This window comes from Misgurnus anguillicaudatus, chromosome 5 (assembly GCF_027580225.2).
Source record: "Misgurnus anguillicaudatus chromosome 5, ASM2758022v2, whole genome shotgun sequence".
In the NCBI taxonomy this organism is placed as follows: domain Eukaryota; kingdom Metazoa; phylum Chordata; class Actinopteri; order Cypriniformes; family Cobitidae; genus Misgurnus; species Misgurnus anguillicaudatus.
The window spans coordinates 26,917,053-26,936,273 of record NC_073341.2 but is presented as its reverse complement, the minus strand read 5'-3'; the positions used below and the strand labels follow the sequence as shown (position 1 = coordinate 26,936,273).

General features: G+C 37.0%; 1 protein-coding gene across 1 annotated transcript; it reads left to right on the top strand.

Moving 5' to 3' along the window:
* The first annotated feature begins 724 nt into the window (after positions 1 to 724).
* On the top strand, positions 725 to 18,744 carry ccdc22 (CCC complex scaffolding subunit CCDC22). The gene is made up of 16 exons (XM_055169253.2): positions 725 to 1,119; positions 1,448 to 1,625; positions 1,797 to 1,929; positions 3,044 to 3,150; positions 7,770 to 7,854; positions 8,065 to 8,234; positions 11,068 to 11,280; positions 11,666 to 11,857; positions 12,034 to 12,153; positions 12,430 to 12,546; positions 14,979 to 15,080; positions 15,239 to 15,346; positions 15,500 to 15,595; positions 16,302 to 16,361; positions 16,761 to 16,835; positions 17,829 to 18,744. The coding sequence occupies exons 1-16, from the start codon at positions 1,070 to 1,072 to the stop codon at positions 17,940 to 17,942; spliced, it is 1,920 nt and encodes a 639-aa protein (XP_055025228.1). The 5' UTR covers positions 725 to 1,069; the 3' UTR covers positions 17,943 to 18,744.
* The last annotated feature ends 477 nt before the right edge of the window (positions 18,745 to 19,221 follow it).

Genomic DNA, 19,221 nt, shown 5'->3' with positions numbered 1-19,221 from the left:
AAAAACAAAAAAAAACATGTGAGGCAAAATAATAATTTCCTAATAAAGTGTTTTGGTTAAAGCAACATTTTGTATACGTAAACATAAGCATAGGTCAGGAGGTTTGGACACAAACACCTAGTACACCATATAATAATATAACAGCACGTAAAAAATATATGAGGGTTACGAGGAATGCATTAAAATAAAAATATATCTTGATAGGATTGACAAACATTGGTCAACTGATCATGAAAATATTATTTAAAAATATATAAATAAAAAAAACATCGCATGATCAAATCCTTATTTAGAAATCTAATTAAAAAGGTATTTATATATCACTACTCAAATTATCACTATTAAAATATTTTTAAGTGTATAGCTTTTTAAGAATTAGCACAACATCTAGATAAGTCTTATCTATGCTATGCATTAGATAATAAAACATGGGTTACACAACGCAGGCACGTAAAAAATTATAATATAGTGTAATATTTGACAATAATATTACTATCATTTATCTCATTGGATAAGAGTGTCTGCTGAATGAGCATTTAAAAATTTGTTGAAAATTTTTTTTTTTGTGCGTTTTCCTTAAACTAAAAAATATATTTCAAAGATTTCAATTCGCCAATTTCGCTCCTGGGCCGTGCACGTGATAACGCGTCACACTCAGTCACGAGAAACGAGCGCCCAGTGCATGTCGGGAACTGTAGTTATTAACCATTCGTTCACTACAGGCTTGTCGGCTTCCTAAAACTTCATGTCCCATTGTACACTCCGTCGGGCACTCCTTGGTTATGACTTCCGCTCCAGCAAAAGGAGATTTTGAAGAGACTAGCAGAAAAATGCTGTTATTTTGACACGTTAATTCTTTTGTAGAATGTGGTAGCCGTTTGCAGTTCGTTTGAGGAAGCGTTTTGAAATGTCACTATGGCAACTGAAAGGTCCTCCGCTTTAGCAGCCCTGCTCAGGCGATGTGGGAGGCGATGCTGAGGGTTAGCTGAAACCTTATGATATTGATTTGCCACGGTTGGGGTTTATATTGTTACAGCATACAGTTGAGCAACTAATAACGTTTTCAGTGATGGAAGAAGTCGATAGGATTTTAATTCACTCTTTACGACAAGCTGGCACGTAAGTATTCAAGATCTAACAGGTCTTAGCAGTTCTGTTTTGGAGTGCTTTGCATCTTGAAAGTTTAATATATTTAGCTCGACATAGTTTTCCATGATATGTACCAATAACCAGTTTTGGATCAAGAGAGTGTCATATTTATTTGCATTGTATACATAGAGTTTGAATGTAGCACAAAGTTGCACTTTGCAATGGTACCCATGGAGTATGTCACCACTTCTGTATTTCCTCATGCATATGCAACCATTTATGTCTATTGGGGTCATCACTGTATTTTCATACACAATATGTACACATGATGTGGATATCTATTTATTTTGTCTTACAGAGACATTGATGAGGATGTCCATAGTGTGAAGCAGTTCACCAGTGAGATGATTGTGGAGGCAGTGGTTAGATGCCTACGTGTGATCGACCCTGTCCTGGGCAATGGCTTATCTCACTTGCTGCCCCCAGGAATGTCCGCTCGCTTTAGACTGGGCATGAGTCTTGCACAAGCTTGTCAGGTGAGAGTCACAGTGCTGTGTGCTTGAGTTAACTTGACTCCTCACTACCGGCTAAACTTAGTCAGATGATATTGCAGAAGTTAAACATTTTAGTCTTGTAGCTGTTATAGTGACTTTGGTGTATGGAGTGTGTTGGTGCGACTTGTAATTTTGGATTATTTGTATGTTTAGGATGTGGGCTTTAAAGGAGAGATCGGCTACCAGACTTTTCTCTACAGTAATGAACCAGAGATCCGCTCTCTGTTCATGTTTTTGGTGGAGAAGCTGCCCAGAGAAAGCGCAGAAGCTTCGGACCAACCTGCAGGTACTTTTGACTATTTGCGTTAAGTTTGATACTGTGTAAAAGCTAGTTGATCAGGTGAATTAGGTCAGTTAAAATGGTGGTTTGGGATTGTGCCCTAATATGAGACTGATAGGTATTTAACACATGTTAATACAATCACCAGCCCACAGGTATATAAAAAGAATAAATATAGATCACCTGCCTTTAAGTAACACACCCCGGCATACAGGAATGAAAAAAGTATATTTGGATAACTGCCTGTACACCTTCATTAATAATCTTGCCTTCACATCCTAATTAAGTTTAGTGGTTTGCCGTAATTGCCTGGTGTTTATTTAGATGTGACATACTCATGTGTTCCATTCTGAAGGACTCTTTCCTATGCCAAAATACTTTGAAAGGTTTACCCTCCAGAGTCCTGAATGAGAGCTTAGAAGGGATGAAGGGTGCATCAAACAGCTGTTCCTGTTTGCACTTTTGCATCATTTTGGCAAGCTAATTACAGAGGAACCATTGCCCCACAAATATTTTTTTTGCAAGAATCATTGGAGCATAGTGTCTATCACTTGTAATTAAAAATCTCTCATTTGAAGTGGCCAGTTTTGAGCATTTAAGTTTGAAACAATCCTTAAATATGCTGGCCATGATTGTTTTCACTTTAATATGCCTTTCGGAGCGGCATTTATGGCACCTCTAAAGTCTTCAAAATCTGCCACACTAGAATACAATAGTTATAGTAATTTATGCCATTGCTAGTTTAGTAGTGAAATGCTGTTGTTGGTTCTCCATGCTGGGATCAAAGAGTAATTTGAAATAGTTAGTCTGCGATGTAAGCAATTACAATGCTGACTGTGACCACCAGCTTACCTAATAAAACAACAGGATTTTCACTCTTGTCTGTATAAAATGATCATGATTGTTCTGGAAAGCATCCAAAGTCAGCTGTCCTTAATAGTTTGTTAGATCAGGTGTTGTGCTGGATTTGGAAACAGTGGTTTTAATTTAAGTTTGGCTGGACCTGGCTTGACACACACTACATGTTTTTTGACTTTATTCAGAATTGTTTGTGATCACAAATGTCGGATCTTTAATTGTTAAGATTTATTGATTGATCATGACTCCTCTCCTCTCATAGGAAAATCTGCAATGTTGCAGAGAGCGATTGCTGCTCAAATTAAAGCTCAGTTGTCAGTGCCTTGGCTCCCTCCGTCCTGTAGACTCCCCATTCACCGTAAAACACAGGTACTACTACATGCCCATGCTTTAGAATCAGGGCTTAGACACGTAGGTTTGGTAAAGATTTGGTCTGGTAACTTTACAAATATTATATTTGATGTGGTTTTGTCACCGTAGTTAAATAAATTCCAGGTTAAATACAACTTAACCTCTTTCGTCAACATCTGTGGCATGCTGTCAGCTACCACAGAAAGTCATTTTGACTTCCTGCTTGTACTTGTAAAGTCAAGGCATTGCACCAGAAAGTAAATTTCGTATATCCAAAAATACTTCAATATTATATATATATAACCGAGTAGGGGTGTAATGATACGTGTATTCGTACCGGACCGTTTTGGTACAGGGCTTTCGGCACGGTGCACATGTGCGCCGAATGCAATCTTTTGTGTGCGGAACAAAGGTCAAGTTTTGTGTTTCCACACGTATTAAGTGGCGAAAGTCTCTGCGTTCAGCGCAAGTCTTCTGTCAAACATATAACATAATTCGGCCCGCAGAAAGATTTTTATTTACTTAGTTGTATATTCATTTGATTATTGATGTAAACGTTTGCATGTCTAAATGTGCGTGTTAAACGCGTGTTAATGCGCTGTTTTGTTCTTTCAAAAGTGCATGAGAGGTTGCGCGTCTTTCGTTGCTACGCAGTCATGAGTCGCGCTTTCTGTGACAGCGAGAATAAGGAATGCGTGATCAGATTTTTCATCTGCACATCACGTCAATCATATCATTGTCACAATGCGATCAGTTAGTCGGGACAGAGAAGAGGTGTAACCTGGGCTTACTCAGCTGCGGAGGGGTTTGTTAGTTTGAGTCACAGCTTACATTGGCAACACAAGCAAAGATTAGGATTAGATTTATTATATTAATGTGATTAATAAAAAAGTGTAAACAAATTGTTAAAAAAGTTTATAGTAATAAACAACCTGCAGTTTAATGTATGCATTTTTCCCCTTGCTGTACCGAAAATGAACGAACAGTGGCTTCAAAACCAAGGTACGCACCAAACCGTGATTTTTGCGTACCCGTTACACCCCTACAACCGAGGCTTAAGGGTCTTATCTAGCGAAACGTTCGTCATTTTAAAAAAAATTATGTACTTTTAAAGGAAAACACCATTGTTTTTTAATATTTTACTGTGTTCTTACCTCAAGTTAGACAAATGAATACATACCTATCTTTTTTTAATGCATGCACTTAATCTTTGTACAGCGTGTTGTGAATGTGTTAGCATTTAGCCTAGCCCCATTCATTAATTAGGATCCAAATTAGGGATGTTTACCGATGACCGTTTGACCGATGGTTGACCGTATCAATGTTAACCGGTCAAATTTGTCGGTTAAAAAAAGATCTCTAAATTTGGCTATTATAAAAAGTGGACTAAACGCTACTACAGTTAGTCATCTTATTCCAATTTCCAGGATCTTTTTATGTGAAGTGAAGAAGTGAACAAATCTCTCACACTCAATTTTTCATAACTCGCTTGTTTGTACTACTTATAAACCAATAAAAAACATTTGGCGCAAGGTCACATCGTTTGGGTTCTGGCGGAGGTCATGGCGTTTGGGTTCGCGCTCATAGGGTTTGTGAAAAGTAAACGCTACAGGCTATTAAAAATAATATTAATTATACAAAAGAGTTGTTTTGTCTGTTGGTCAATCAAGAAAATGTTTAGTTTTCGTCATCCCTAATCCAAACAGGTATGAATTTAGAAGCCACCGAACACTTTCATGTTTTCCCTATTTAAAGACTGTTACATAAGTAGTTACACGAGTAAGTATGGTGGCACAAAATAAAACGTGGCAATTTGTTTTGGCGGATAAAAAATTAGAACTATATTGTATGGCGGCAGAGCACTTAGTTTTCAGCACTTCGACCTCCGCACATCATCACTCCTGACTACTCCCCCTCTGTGCCCGAGTTGTGGTTGTGCGATGATTATGACAACCCTCACAGACGAATAAATACATATGGCTAAGTTGAGGTAAGAACATAGTAAAATGTTAAAAAACGGTTTTCCTTTAAACCACAACTTCTCATCTTGCACTAGCCATGTGACGCGCCAGTGTGACCTTACGTATTACGTAATCACTTTGAAAGGTCACCCATGATGTATGTGAAAATACCGCCCCAGTGTTTACAAGTGTGGAGAAAGGGGACCGTTCCAATGTTGTTGTATGTGGAATGATACTAATTAATGTCTTTGTGTCAGTTTATTGTTTTGAATGGTCCGCAAGTGTGTATTAGCCGGGATGTCTTGTATTTTGAGCCTAATTTTTTGGTCCCATACGGGATGTCTCGCATCCCGTTTTTTGACTGCTACGCTGATCTAACCAGTGACTGATACAACAGGCTTGTTCGACTTCATGCGGCATCACAAGAACCAAGCGGCAGATAACATCAAAACCCAGCAAGAGCGATTCGAGAAATCATACAGAGGAGACTGCTTTCGAAATGCCCTCGTGGTACTTTGATGTCATCCACCTGTCAGTTCTTACAGCACCACAAGCAACAACACCAGCAGTGCTGATCACGACACTTGATAATGATCTCTCAGACACCTTTCATTCGATCACAATCAGTATACGTTTAAGAGGGTCAAAAAATGCCATGTTTTCTTTTTTTATATAGTGCGTAATTTAGCTGTTTGTGCATGTATAAGATCTGCATAGTTACAAAGTTCGTTCTCAATTCTGAAGAGATTGATGATCCAGAGACCTAACACGCCTCAATCTGAAATGCCTCAAGGCATTTCCAACTTTTCTAGGAAATTCTCGTGCTTGTGATTTAGAGACTGTAAGCGTCTATGTTAGTTTAAGTTTGTCACACTAAGATTAACATGAAGAGGATAACGTTTCTACCCTTTTTTTACCCAGTCAAAAATGTGTTTTGTTTTAAGTAATATTTCAATTAAAAGATTGTGGTAAAACTACCTGCTGTAAATTAACAAACCATTTGCCAAGTCATAAGAGTTATCAATTAATATTTAATTAGGAGATAAGCTATCATTTTGACATATGGCTTAAATACACTGTATAGACCGTTTCAGCAGAAACAACATAAACAAGCGGCTGTCACGGTCCGCACGTAACTTCCGGTAAACTCTGCTAAGAATAAATAACAACAAAGTTCTTTAAACGTAGTTACAAGCAAAAAAACAACACATAGATTACCTAGGAAATCAAAACATTTGTTATTTTCGACGAGGCATTGGTTCAAGAGATCAGTTTAGCAACTAGACAGACCATTAAAAAAACGAAACTAGAAGTAAGGTTCGGATCCAGACGTGTATCGCGTGGGTCAAGAAAAATAACAAATATGTACTTTTAAACCACAACTTTTCGTCTAGGTCTGGTCCAGCGCAACCTAACGTAAATGCGTAGTGACGTAGGGAGGTCACGTGTTACATATAGAAAACGCACATTTGCAGACCATTTTAAACAATAAACTGCCACAAAGACATTAATTGGTATCAGTTGACATACAACAACGTCGGAACGGTCCTCTGTGACCTCTTGACATCGTGACGTATTGCGTGGGGTCAGCTGGCGCATCACGACCGGATCTACATGACGAGAAGTTGTGCTTTAAAAGTGTATATTTGTTATTTTTCTTGTCAAAAATCATAAATGACGATCGTTTTGCTAGATAAGACCCTTATGCCTCGTTTGGGATTGTTTATAGTCCTTTGAAACTCTGTTGAAAAAAACTGTTAAGTGTTGAGTTAAGTATTAAATGTTGGGCTCTATTAAAGTCCATTAAAATTAGAAAAATCCTGCAATGTTTTCCTCAAAAAACATAATTTCTTCTCGACTGACCAAAGAAAGACATCAACATTATGGATGACATGGTGGTGAGTAAATTATCTGGATTTTTCTTTTAAGAAAATGGACTAACTAAACTGCTGGAGTCCAATAAAGTCTATTAAATTGAGAAAAATCTTGGAATGTTTTCCTCAAAAAACTTAATTTCTTATTGATGGAACAAAGAAAGACATAAACATCTTGGATTACATAGGGGTGAGTAAATTATCGGGATTTTTGTATAAAGTGGAGTTGAAACTGCAATTTTAGTCTATTAAATTGAGAAAAATCCTGGAATGTTTTTGGAACTTCTTCTATACTAAACAAAGAAAGACATAAATACTCCTGTATGCGCATTTGCGACATATGCGTCCATGTTTCAAAAATCTAGCGGTGTGCATACAGTATGCACGCATTTTTTTTATGACAAAAATTGGACTATAATATGCATTTCAATTGTGTGAAATTAAGAATCAGTGCATGTTGTTAAATGCAAAAATGTATCTGAATGTGGTATTCCATAGTAAGTACCTCCTTTAAACACAGTTAGTATTTGTGTTTACATGTTTAATTTTTTTCTGTGGTAATCTATGGCTTGACAAAGATGTTATCAATAGTGCTAGAGAGCAAAGAAACTGAAACATTCCTTTAATGTTTATCCGTGCTTTACACATTACACTAATATATTTCACATTTTGCTGGTAACATGAGAAATATTTAAATAATAATGTACTGTATGTCAATCAATACATAAGCAGTTGCAAAGGTTATTGAACATTCTGCCATTCTACCAAACTAACTGGCAAACGTGTGTGAATTTGATTTCAGAGTTCCGGACCGTCTCACCATTTTCACGCCCACCGGTTGAGTCTCCCATACTCAGTCAAAGTCTCTTCCAGGAAACAGCCGAAAGGTATGTTCATTTACATTAACCGAAAACAAGAAAGCTCCTTTAGGTACAGTGTGATTTGCCTGATACATTGTAGGTTTTGAGGTAGTTCCCACCTGCCCCTGAAGTGTGACTGGCTCACTGAGGAATTTTACAGAAACCTATTTTAGCTCCGATGATTCAGTCGGCAAACATGAGCATGTGTCTTTGATGTTTCTTCATGAATTCTCTCAGAGGTGCAAGAGTACTGGAAGAATTATTTGCTGCCTGTGACCTCCCAGCCTTCCCAGCATGCCTCAGTGCCAGCTTCCATCCTGGAGAACCACATCTCGGAGCTTAGTGCCGCACAGGAGTGGGAGAGTGAATGGAACAGCCAAGGCCTCCTGTCGAGACTGACTCCTGAGGTTATTTTATTTACCATCTCAAACTTGATTAACATGAAACCAAAATCCTTTTCTTTGCTGAATCGTGGTCCTAACCTTATGCACGTGATTTGTCTCTTAATCTTTAAGCGATAGTTCAACCATAAATAAAAATCATCATCATTTACTCTCCCTCATGTTGTTCTAAACCTGTTTGAGTTCTTATGGAAGTCAGTGGATGCCGTCAAGTGCATTCACATAGAAGTATCTCACAATATGGAAGTAACAAACATTTCCCTTAAATGATCCTAAATCTTTTATAGCTAGTTTGTAAATTGAGACATTAAATAAATAGCCTTTTCATTTCTCATGCAACTGATGCTCTTATTTGGGATCCCAGTTTGCATCTCCACTATTAGCTGTGGGTTCTCTGAGCTGGTAGTAAGAATAACACTGGAATGTAAATATTTTTGGTGCCATCCTGCTTTCTTGATGGCGTCTTTGTGGTGAAGGCATGCTTCAACGTGAGGTCGAACACAGAGATGTCTTTCACATTAGTGCGATTTTCGGCATGTATGTGTCTTGTGACTGTGCTGCTGACCTCTCACATCTCGGTTCCACATTCTCACCTCACCTGCCCTCCAGCTCAACACTGCCCTATTGTCTGACCTCAAGACATTTTTGAAGGGTCCAGCACCTATTTGTAAATCACAAGGCGGACTGTATCTGTGTTTGTTTTTCTATTCCTATTTACGGTTTCATGTTTTCAGAACTGACGACTTTCAGAACTGAAATAACTACACTATTAAATACACGATTTATTCAGCTAAATAAATAATAACTGGTAATGGACCATCAGTGATGAGAAAAGATTAAAGAGCCAGTAAGATGCCAAATTTAAGCATCCTATCACTGTTTATAAGTCCCGGACAACAGGTTTAAATGCTTCAAGGTCAAAAAACACTGTAATTTTCTCAAAATATAAATTTAAAATTATCCCATTTCTCAGAGATCCCCAAACGATTCGTGTGAAGCCGTTCAACGACTCAGTCTGCCTAAAACCCACCTTTCAGTAGCCCACTCTGCTCTGATTGGTCAACTGACACAGTCTCCGCACAGACCACAGATCAGTGGCACAGACCAACAATAGTGCAACATGTATTGACCGAGTGCTAACATGATTTACTGAGAATACATTATCGATACACATCATTCATCATTAATCCAAGCAATAAAAACGATGACAGAAACTAACATTTTACACTCATTTAAGCATTTATGTAAGCTAACCGGGTCATAGCAAAACCGTTACAGCAGCGCGACTTGAGGCTGGTAAGGCCGTCCCAATTCAAAGGATGCTTAGAATGAAGCCTCAAAATGCGTCCTCATTTCTCCGCGCTTTTAAGGATAGAACAAATGGACCCTTAACAGCCGAGGATATCCCAAGAGTCATTGCGCGTCTGCAACGGCTGCATATAATGGCTGGATCATCTAAAATAAACAATTAAAACCTTTATTAAATAAAAGTGTATTTATCAGAAAACTTTTTTTCTTGTCACTGTTTTAGTATTATAAGTTATGTTTTGTGTTAATATTATTCTTTTTATGTTGAGTATATTTTTAAGATTAATTAATTTGATATACTGGTGAATAGTTTAATCTACATCAACGTGTCATATTTTCTAAAATAAATTAATATTTTTCTGATTTCATATGTATTTTAATAAGTCAGAAACATCTCAGCTGTGTCCTGCTGACAGGCGAGTGCAGCAGGTGACGCCAATTATGGGTCCTCCGAAGGTAAAAACGTCTCATTTCAGTTCTCTTGGCGAACTTCTGAGGCTTCCACCTTGAAAGACTGAGTGCTCACCTTTTAAGGTCGCATGCTTATAAGATTGCAGCCCTTGAATTGGGACACAGCTAGTTCAAGAGTTTAAAAAACAACATCAACACACATCATTTATTATTAGTCCAGGTTATTAAAACGACGACAGACATTAACATTTTTAAACTTATTTAAGCAAGTATGTAGCTATAATCATACTTACAGGTTGTGGTTAGGAGACACATGTTGTTCCAAAATAAAGTGGGTACTGAACCATCTTTCATTGCCAAACGTCTAGAAAATCCCTCCTTGAAAAAGTAATTTTAACCACTGATTCTTCACAGCCAAACGTTTAGTATATCACTCCTTGAAAATGTAATTTTAACCACTGATTCTTCATATCTTCATCCTGTGGTAGTGAAAACAACACAAACTGAAAACACTAACTAGCTGTGGGCACGTCATAGTTTTCGTTTCTCCCGCAGGCAAGGCTGTAGGCGGAGATTATTATGCAAAGTGTTGGTATTACGTGGATAAAGTCAGGCAGGAGATTCAATCCATATGAAGACTCGTTTCAGCGATTCAGAGTCGACTCCCTACTTTAGAAGCCAATAACTTTATTAATCGTGCACTTTTTGGTTCAACTACTTTCCACATTGTTTACATTGATCGACAGCTCCATGACACGCTGCAATACAGGTCATTTTGGATCTGTGTGGCTCTTTAAGACACACCAAGCATCACCAAGTGGCTGTTCAGGCGCAATTATTCTTCTTATACCACAGTTATCACATTCTTTCCAGTCATCTCAAAGGTCTTTCAGATTTCTATCTCTTATACTACTACTTATGTGTAGAACAGCTTTGTTTCACCACGAAGAGAGAGACCATGTGCGAGTAAGATGACCTACATGTGCCCTGTCAGTCATAAGTGTTAGTCAGATGATTACATTTTAAAATACGGACAATCACTCAATTCAGCTTTCACCAAACCGTCCATAGGTTTTATAAGAGGTCTCATTCATTCCCTCGTGTTGTCTTCCATCTACAGGATTACCGAGCCAGGAAGAAAGCCAGACTGCAGAAGCGCATTGAGGAGCAACTGAGAGCGGCAGCTCAGCCTCGTCATGACACGCAAGGAACAACACGCTCGACCTCTGACCTCACTGAACTGCTGCAGTCATTCGCTGGTGCCTCCACTGGGGGTGATGTGCTCACCAAGGGCACGCGCTTCACCCATACAGAAAAGTTCACATTTACACAGGTGACTGTTTGCATTTCTTTATTATATATGGTCATTTTTAAACTGTGTTCTCTATACGCATAGCACTGATGTCATTTAAACTGATGAAATGCTGATTAATATCTTTATTTATTTTTATATATATAAAGAGCATTCTGCATAATAATTTGGAACAGCATATTTTGCAAGTATTAAAGTATATTTTGACATTTTTATTTAATTTAAGTAGAATAACATCCACAAAAAATATTTTTTTGTGGAAAAATTAATAGAATAACATCCACAAAAAAATATTTTCTATTGAAGGTAATCTGTAACAGTGCATCTGCCTCGTCATATGTGCTGTTTTGGCTCTTGAGCTGCAAAATAAAATGATTAAGTATGAAATGGTGTTCATTATTTTTAGGAACCTGAAAAAGCAGCCCAGCAGATGGCAGCAGCAGCAAGTGTACTTCCCAGCTCTCACCAATCGGAGGAGGACCTGAAGGCCCTACAGGAAGCAGAAGTTTCTGCTTTACAGCAACAGATGCAGCAACTGTCAGTCCAAATGGAAGAAGTGGGCGGGGACATTAAACAGCTTACTGTGTCCATCCAGCAGGTATTGACCAATCGGATCACTAATGTAACATTGTGAAAGATTTCAACCCTTAGCTTCCTCAGTGAGTCAGGCACTAAATGCATCAGTTCCTTAAATTCATTTTTAAATCTTTGTAACATTTGTCTTTATTTTTAAATCTTTGTTATGTTCCATTTTTTGTGTGTTTATGACTTTAGGTGTCAGATGAGCTGAATCAAAGGGAGGTGAGTAATGCAGAGAAGGAGAACTTGGTCAAGGTGAAGAGACAGACCGTTGACCTCCTACCTGATGCTGAAAACAACATGCTCAAATTACAGGTACACAAGCAAGTTATGCACACCTGTCTCACCCACTCCCCTCCCCACTGCACCTGTTAATCCCACACAGACCTTGAAAAGAAAACATGTACTGTAGTCTTGACATAAGGCAAGTGATTTCGTAAGACATTTTAAGTGATTGTGTTAGAAAATATTGGGATGGGTCAAAGAGAACTAAATGCAAAGATCTGAAAATAAAGCAGAATGTAAGCACAAACCTGTGATTGTGTCTAATAACATGTTTATGTTTTTGTGCATTGTGTGTTTATATTGTAGAGTCTGGTTGAGGCCAGCTCGAAGCGTGTGGTTCATTTGGCTTCTCAATGGGAGAAACACAGAGTTCCTTTGATAGATGAGCACCGCAGACTGAAGGAGCTGTGCAGCAACAGAGAGGTACAGTGTGTGTTACACTCATGCCTTATACAGCCCTGTAAGCAACCGCTAATGTCAGTCCCATGACGATCACTGTTTACATCAAAAAGATCTTAAAGGGGCCATGTCACAAGACATTTTTAAGATGTAAAACTAATCTTTGGTCTCCCCAGAGTATGTGTGAGCAAAAATGTGGCGTTTCGGGTGTGTCCTTTAAAATGCAAATGAGCTGATGAAATGCAAACACAGATTGCAGTGATGATGGTTTGTTGCAATTGAAACTCAATTGTGCTGTAAATTATTTTCTCTTTCTCTCTGCACTAATGGCTGTGCTGTGGTTGGATAGTGCAGATTAAAGGGCGGTATTATTATAATAAGATCTCCTTATGACATTATAAGGAGAGCCAAATTTCAATGACGTATTTTTCACGTGCTTGCAGAAAATGGTTTACTAACACTAAGTTACTGGGTTGTTCTTTTTCACATTTTCTAGGTTGATAGAAGCACTGGGAACCCAATTATAGCACTTAAACATGGAAAAACTCAGATTTTCATGCCTTGGCCCCTTTAAGATCATATTTTAATAATTTCATTCATGTTACATTACACACCACACCTTTATTGGTTTTGCTTTTTTTGTTGCAAAATAATTAGTTGAAAAGGTAACATTTCTTAATGTCAACAACATTACTGAATAAATACTAGGGCTGTTAAATGATTAATTGCATACAAAATAAAAGTGTGTGTGTGTGTGTGTGTGTGTGTATATATATATATATATATATATATATATATATATATATATATATATATATATATATATATATATATATATATATATATATATATATATATATATATATATATATACATATGTGTATAAATTTGATATATAATTAAATTAGATTTTTATACTTTTGTTTTATTTACACCGCATTCCTAATTATTATGCACATGCCATTTTTGTTTATAGTAAGTTTACAAATTTTATTTTACCCTCAACAGTCATATGACAGTGTAGATGTTACTCTATTTAAATAAAATAAAAATGTCAAAAGATACTTTAACACTTTGAAAAATATGGTGTAACAAATTATTATGCAGAATGCTCTTTAACCAAATTTATACTGATGTAATGGATTAAAAGTATTAAAATGTACATGCATGGACAGATCACCCCCCCCCCTCAATAAAAACAATGTAAAATAAATAAAATATTTTTTTATTTGTAACGTGCTGTATATATAATATTTTGTATGCGATCAATTGTCTGCCAGCCGTAGTAAATGCATTAACTCACATAACACTGAGTAATATAAGTTTTCAGTACTTATTTATCTTTGTTAAAGTCGCCATGAAACAGCTCGCCAGCGATTGGCTTATTTTCCCCGTGGTGACGTATATTCGAGTGAAACGGCTTTTGAAATGAAATAAGGCAGGTCTTGATTTGAATTTGTCCATCGAGATCCGATTGGATCGTTTGAAGTTGGGTCATGTTGCTAATTGCTGCTATTTTCTCCCGGACCCTGCCCACCTGCCATACCATATGACTGGAAGTAATGAGAGATCGTTTTGAGAAGGGGAGGAGATTTGTGTTTCTGATTAAAGATTATGAAGATAAAAATAATGAAGCGCATTTGTAAAAAAAACACAATATTCCAAAACAAATGACAGTTTTTTATTTTTACGGCAACTTTAATGTTAGTTTATGCCAAAACAATTATTCATGTTACTTTATCTCACTTGTACATTTAACTAATGACAACCACAACTTTTGATATCAAATATATATTAGTAAATGCTAAAATTAACATTAAATAAGATTTTTAAAAAATACCGTACAATTTTGTTCATTGTTAATTCATGTTAGTTAATTCAGTTAGCAAAATACAACCTTACTTTCAAGTGTTACCAGTTCAAAATTATTTTTTTATTTAAAAAATAAATAAGCTTTTAAAGGGTGTCTTTTGATTTTTTTTATTACTTTGTCCTAAGATCCACTCATGGTTGCTTGCACAACAGTAGTCATATGTTTCTATGATATTTATTCATATTCTCTTTGATTTTTAGAATTAAATGAGCAGGTTTTTTATTTTATTTTTTATTTATTTACATAGCGGGTGTTCTTTAGTGGCTCCTTTAAACGAGTAACTGTGTCTGTGCCTATGTTTATTAAGTAAATCAAACTTTTTTATTTCAGAAAAATTGGTGTAAATGGAAAGTTTCCATTCTATCACCCCTTATAAAATTACTACAAAAGCAAAACTGCATTTATAACATGACTGGGTTGGCATGTTCATAAAGTCACACCATTTATGTAAACTTTCTCTCAAGTTTGAGTCCATTAGAAAGCTGTCAGTGAAAACTATAAAAGCACAACTGCATTTATAATATAATTAAAAGTATGCATATTCATGAAATAATTCATCTTACTCATGTAAACTTTCTTTTAGTCTGAGTCCTCTAGGAAGCTGACAGAGATTAAAGATCTTCATGAAAAAATCCGACAGTCTGCCGAGGAAGCCAAAAAGAAGGAGAGTCTCTACAAGCAGCTGGTATTTATCTTTTATTTGTCACGTCTTTGTCATGCAAGAACACTTTTAATCCCTTATATATACAGTATGTGTTGACAACCTTCTGATTGTTTCATTTATTGTTTGTCGTTTTAAAAGTAAGTGTGTTTGTCTGTTCCCCTCTCAATGTTTTCCCACAGCTGACTGAGTATGAAACACTGTCTAAAGATGTGGCTCGCTCAGCATACACCATGAGGATCTTGGAGATCGTAGGCAACATAAAGAAACAAAAGGAAGAAATCACTAAGGTCTTTGTTTGAGTTCATCCTTTATCTAGTTCTCAATAAATGTACTCCATCTAGGTTCATGACCTGTGTCCACAGACGTTAGCCTTACGTTTGAAGTTTGCAAGTCCTCGGAAGCCTTTTGACCTTTGACCCCATTAATCTGACCCCCTACAGATTTTGTCAGACACTAAGGAGTTGCAGAAAGAGATCAATGGCCTGACTGGAAAACTGGACCGAACATTTGCTGTCACAGATGAGCTTGTGTTTAAGGTCTGTGAAAAGCTTTCTTGAGCATTTCTGTAATCAAATACAATTTGATTACAATTGATGTAATATTGAAAGAGCTTCTTTTTTGCTTCAATGGAAGTAGTAAAATGTGACCTCAGTGTCACAACCGCCTTTCTTTAGCGTCTTAGATATATAGCCTTTAGTGCTATAACGCCATATAATTACTTTAAAGTCCCTGGGAACAGGATGTTAACTTTGCGTCCGTGTTGTGATGTATTTCCAAGTGAAACGGGATATCACACAGAGGAAAATAGCAGGCGTGGCTTGTGTTTTCCTCTGTCAATTGATTGGATAAAGAAAAGTAGGCGTTTCATTTAGAAATGAAACTTGCATTAGACTGACAATTCGAGGGGGCGAGGTTAACGGATGATCCGCCCAAGTCGTCTAGCTGATGTCATCAGAGAAGAATCGACACAAGAGGGTGGAAATACATTTTTTATTTTGATTAAAGTTTATGAGGGCACATGAATAAAAAATGACCCACAAGGACAAATTGTTTATAATAAACACTGCAATATTCCATTAAAAAATACGAATTGTCAGTTTTGATTTCATGGGGACTTTTATTTTACTTAATAAAATTATTTTAAACAAATGCTATTTCATTCCCAATTTTTAAATTGATCTTTGTTTTTAACCACAGAAGTGAACGTTTTTCAATGTTATAAATAATCATTTCATACTGTAGGATGCCAAAAAAGATGAATCTGTCCGCAAATCCTACAAATACTTGGCTGCCTTACATGAGGTACGTATGCATTTAAAACAAATGTGTATAAAGAGACCTTGATGTTGCAACCTTTTTGATGGATATTAAAAATGATCAAATCAATATACATTGAAGTCTTGCAATTCGTGAAATCATGTTCTTGTCTAATGTTCAAAGGACTGCAAATGGTAGACAGCTTGTGTTCCTGCTTAAACAATTCAGACGACAACAAAGCCACATAATAGTAGTGTCTTGTACTCCTTATGCTAAGGCAATTAGAAGCAATTCTGTCCATCTGTTCATCCTTTGAACTACGTAAATGAAAATTCAGTTAATGCCCTTGGTGACTTTAACAGGATTTCCACTATTTTGTATATACGCAAAAACTGCACTTGTATGAATATATCATTTTAATCATTTAAACTACATTTTTTTCAGAACTGCACTCAGCTGATTCAAACTATTGAGGACACGGGGACCATCATGAGAGAAATCAGAGATCTCGAAGAGCAGGTGAGAAATAGACAATTTTTCACCTTCTTAAAGGGACAAACCAGTTTTTTTGAAAATATGCTAATTTTCCAGCCCCCCTAGAGTAAAACATTTGATTCTTACCGTTTTGGAATCCATTCAGCTGATTTCCGAGTCTGGCGCTAGCACTTTAAGCATAGCTTAGCACAATCCATTTAATCTGATTAGACCATTAGCATCGTGCAAAAAATAACCAAAGAGTTTCAGTATTTTTCCTATTTAAAACTTGACTCTTCTGTAGTTACATCGCATAGACTGTAAAAAAAGATGGACCACCCGACGTCGCATCCCTCCATTGTAATGAATTGAAGCCAAAAATGTCAGACCATGGTGGCTGCCATGTTAAGTAAAAAAACGTCATTTTGGAGCCAAGGCATGCGCAGAAAGAATCGTCCATGGAGCCAGAGGCGGAGCCCCGGTATCAAACTTCCGCCCAAACTAGTGATGCGCGGGTCGTCTCGTAACCCGCGGGTAACCCGTAGGTCGGGTTGGGGCGGGTAAAGAAATTGTAACTTTAATGCAGGGCGGGTTGGGGCGGGTCATTAAAAACAAAATTAAAAAACTGATATGTTGCGTCTAATTCCCTGTAGCATATATATTAAATATTTGGGAATATATATTTTTACATTTAATTACGTTCTTTGATAAGGTTAAATTACGTAGGCCTATGTGGCAACGTAACTTCCGCAACGTAACTTGCGCAACGTAACTTGATATCCCCAAACCTTTGACGTCACGGAAGCGCCAAGTAACTCCCGCTGCCAGCCACAACAACAAAACAAACGGAGAGTTAAAAGATGAAAGACGATCTGCAAGCTTTTCTTAGTACACGATGTAACTATAGAAGAGTCAAGTTTTAAATAGGGAAAATAACGAAACTCTGGTTATTTTTTAGCGTGATGCTAAAAATACGTTAACATTGTCATTGCCACTTTCAGCTGCGTCATCCGGTTTGTCTGTTTTGTTTTTTTATAGATCGAGACTGAGAATGGCAAAAGGACAGTTAGTAATCTAGAGAAGATCCTTGATGACTATAAGGCTATTCGTCAGGAAAATTCTGCCCTCGCTGCAAAGATCCGTGAAGGATGACCTGTTGCTCGGTGTACGCTTTCTGGTACTGCACAGTAGAGCCCGTCTGCTGAAATGAGTGCTGCTGTTAGAGACTCTGGTTTCACTTCTGCCTGCATCGCCCTCCATAAGTCCATCCAAAATAATCCCCATTACATCAGCAACTTTCAGCTCTCACCGGGGATTTGAACACAAGACTGTTTTTTGCATCAAAATAATTTCAAATTCTAAGAGACGTTTATTAAATCTAATTTTGATCATCGTGATGAAATTTATTTTGTGTTTTTGTTTTGCAAAACCAGAAGCTTAGACTGCGATCATTTGCAGTGATTCTTCTGGATAAGACATTGTCTTTGTTAAAACATTGATTACATTTATAATGTATATGAAAATGTCCGTTAACAATGACCTTTGATTGTTATTAATCACAAGTTCAATTCATTGAATTTAACATTTTCAGCAGATCGAGCTTGGAAAATAATGGGCTTAGTAACAAGTCTGAAACACTTCAAATAAAACGGTTTGCTTGTTTCATATTAAAACACAAATTTGACAACTTTGTTTGTTTGTTTGGCCCAGACTTAAACTCGCACAAAGTAATATTGTCATGATTGAATGGTTAGTCATTACCTCTGATTAGTAGTAGCCTACTTAGTTTAGTTGACTAACACTGATTGTTCCAATCAAGCTCTTTTTCAATACAGTTCATAGTGTATGCCCAGATTTGAAATGTTTGATTTTAGAGATAATGCTGAATTTGTTTTGTACTTCATGTCTTGTATACATCTGTTCAATCTCTAAACATGATGTTCTGATAACGTTTTGTCACTAGTTTTTATTGTTCTGGTGACATGTTTTTCGTTTTTAATCAAACATGATTACATAGTTTTATACCGACCAAGTCCAAGCTGTTGTAAACTACTTGTGTTGGTTTGTGGGTCCAAGCTTTTCCCGGGATATCCAACACCAAAGTATTTTCCAGCGCAACTGCCAGTCTGCCACACCCTGTGCCTCCGGACACCCAACACGTGCTTATAAGCAGCAAGCAAACCTAGTGTTTTCTGACCAGGAGGCCGCTGCACAACCTTTTAATCAGTCGTAATTTATGGCTGTAACGTTACTGTTTAAAGACAAAGAGCCGTTATCACTTTTTCACAACCTGTCAAGCTAATACGTGACTACAATCGCTTAAGAAATGCACTCGCTGAGAAAAATAGCTGTGCATTCCGGTTGGGGCTCATAACTAGAAATCAATGTTGCTTATCTGTTACGATAAGACTTCGATGTGTAAAACAGGGTC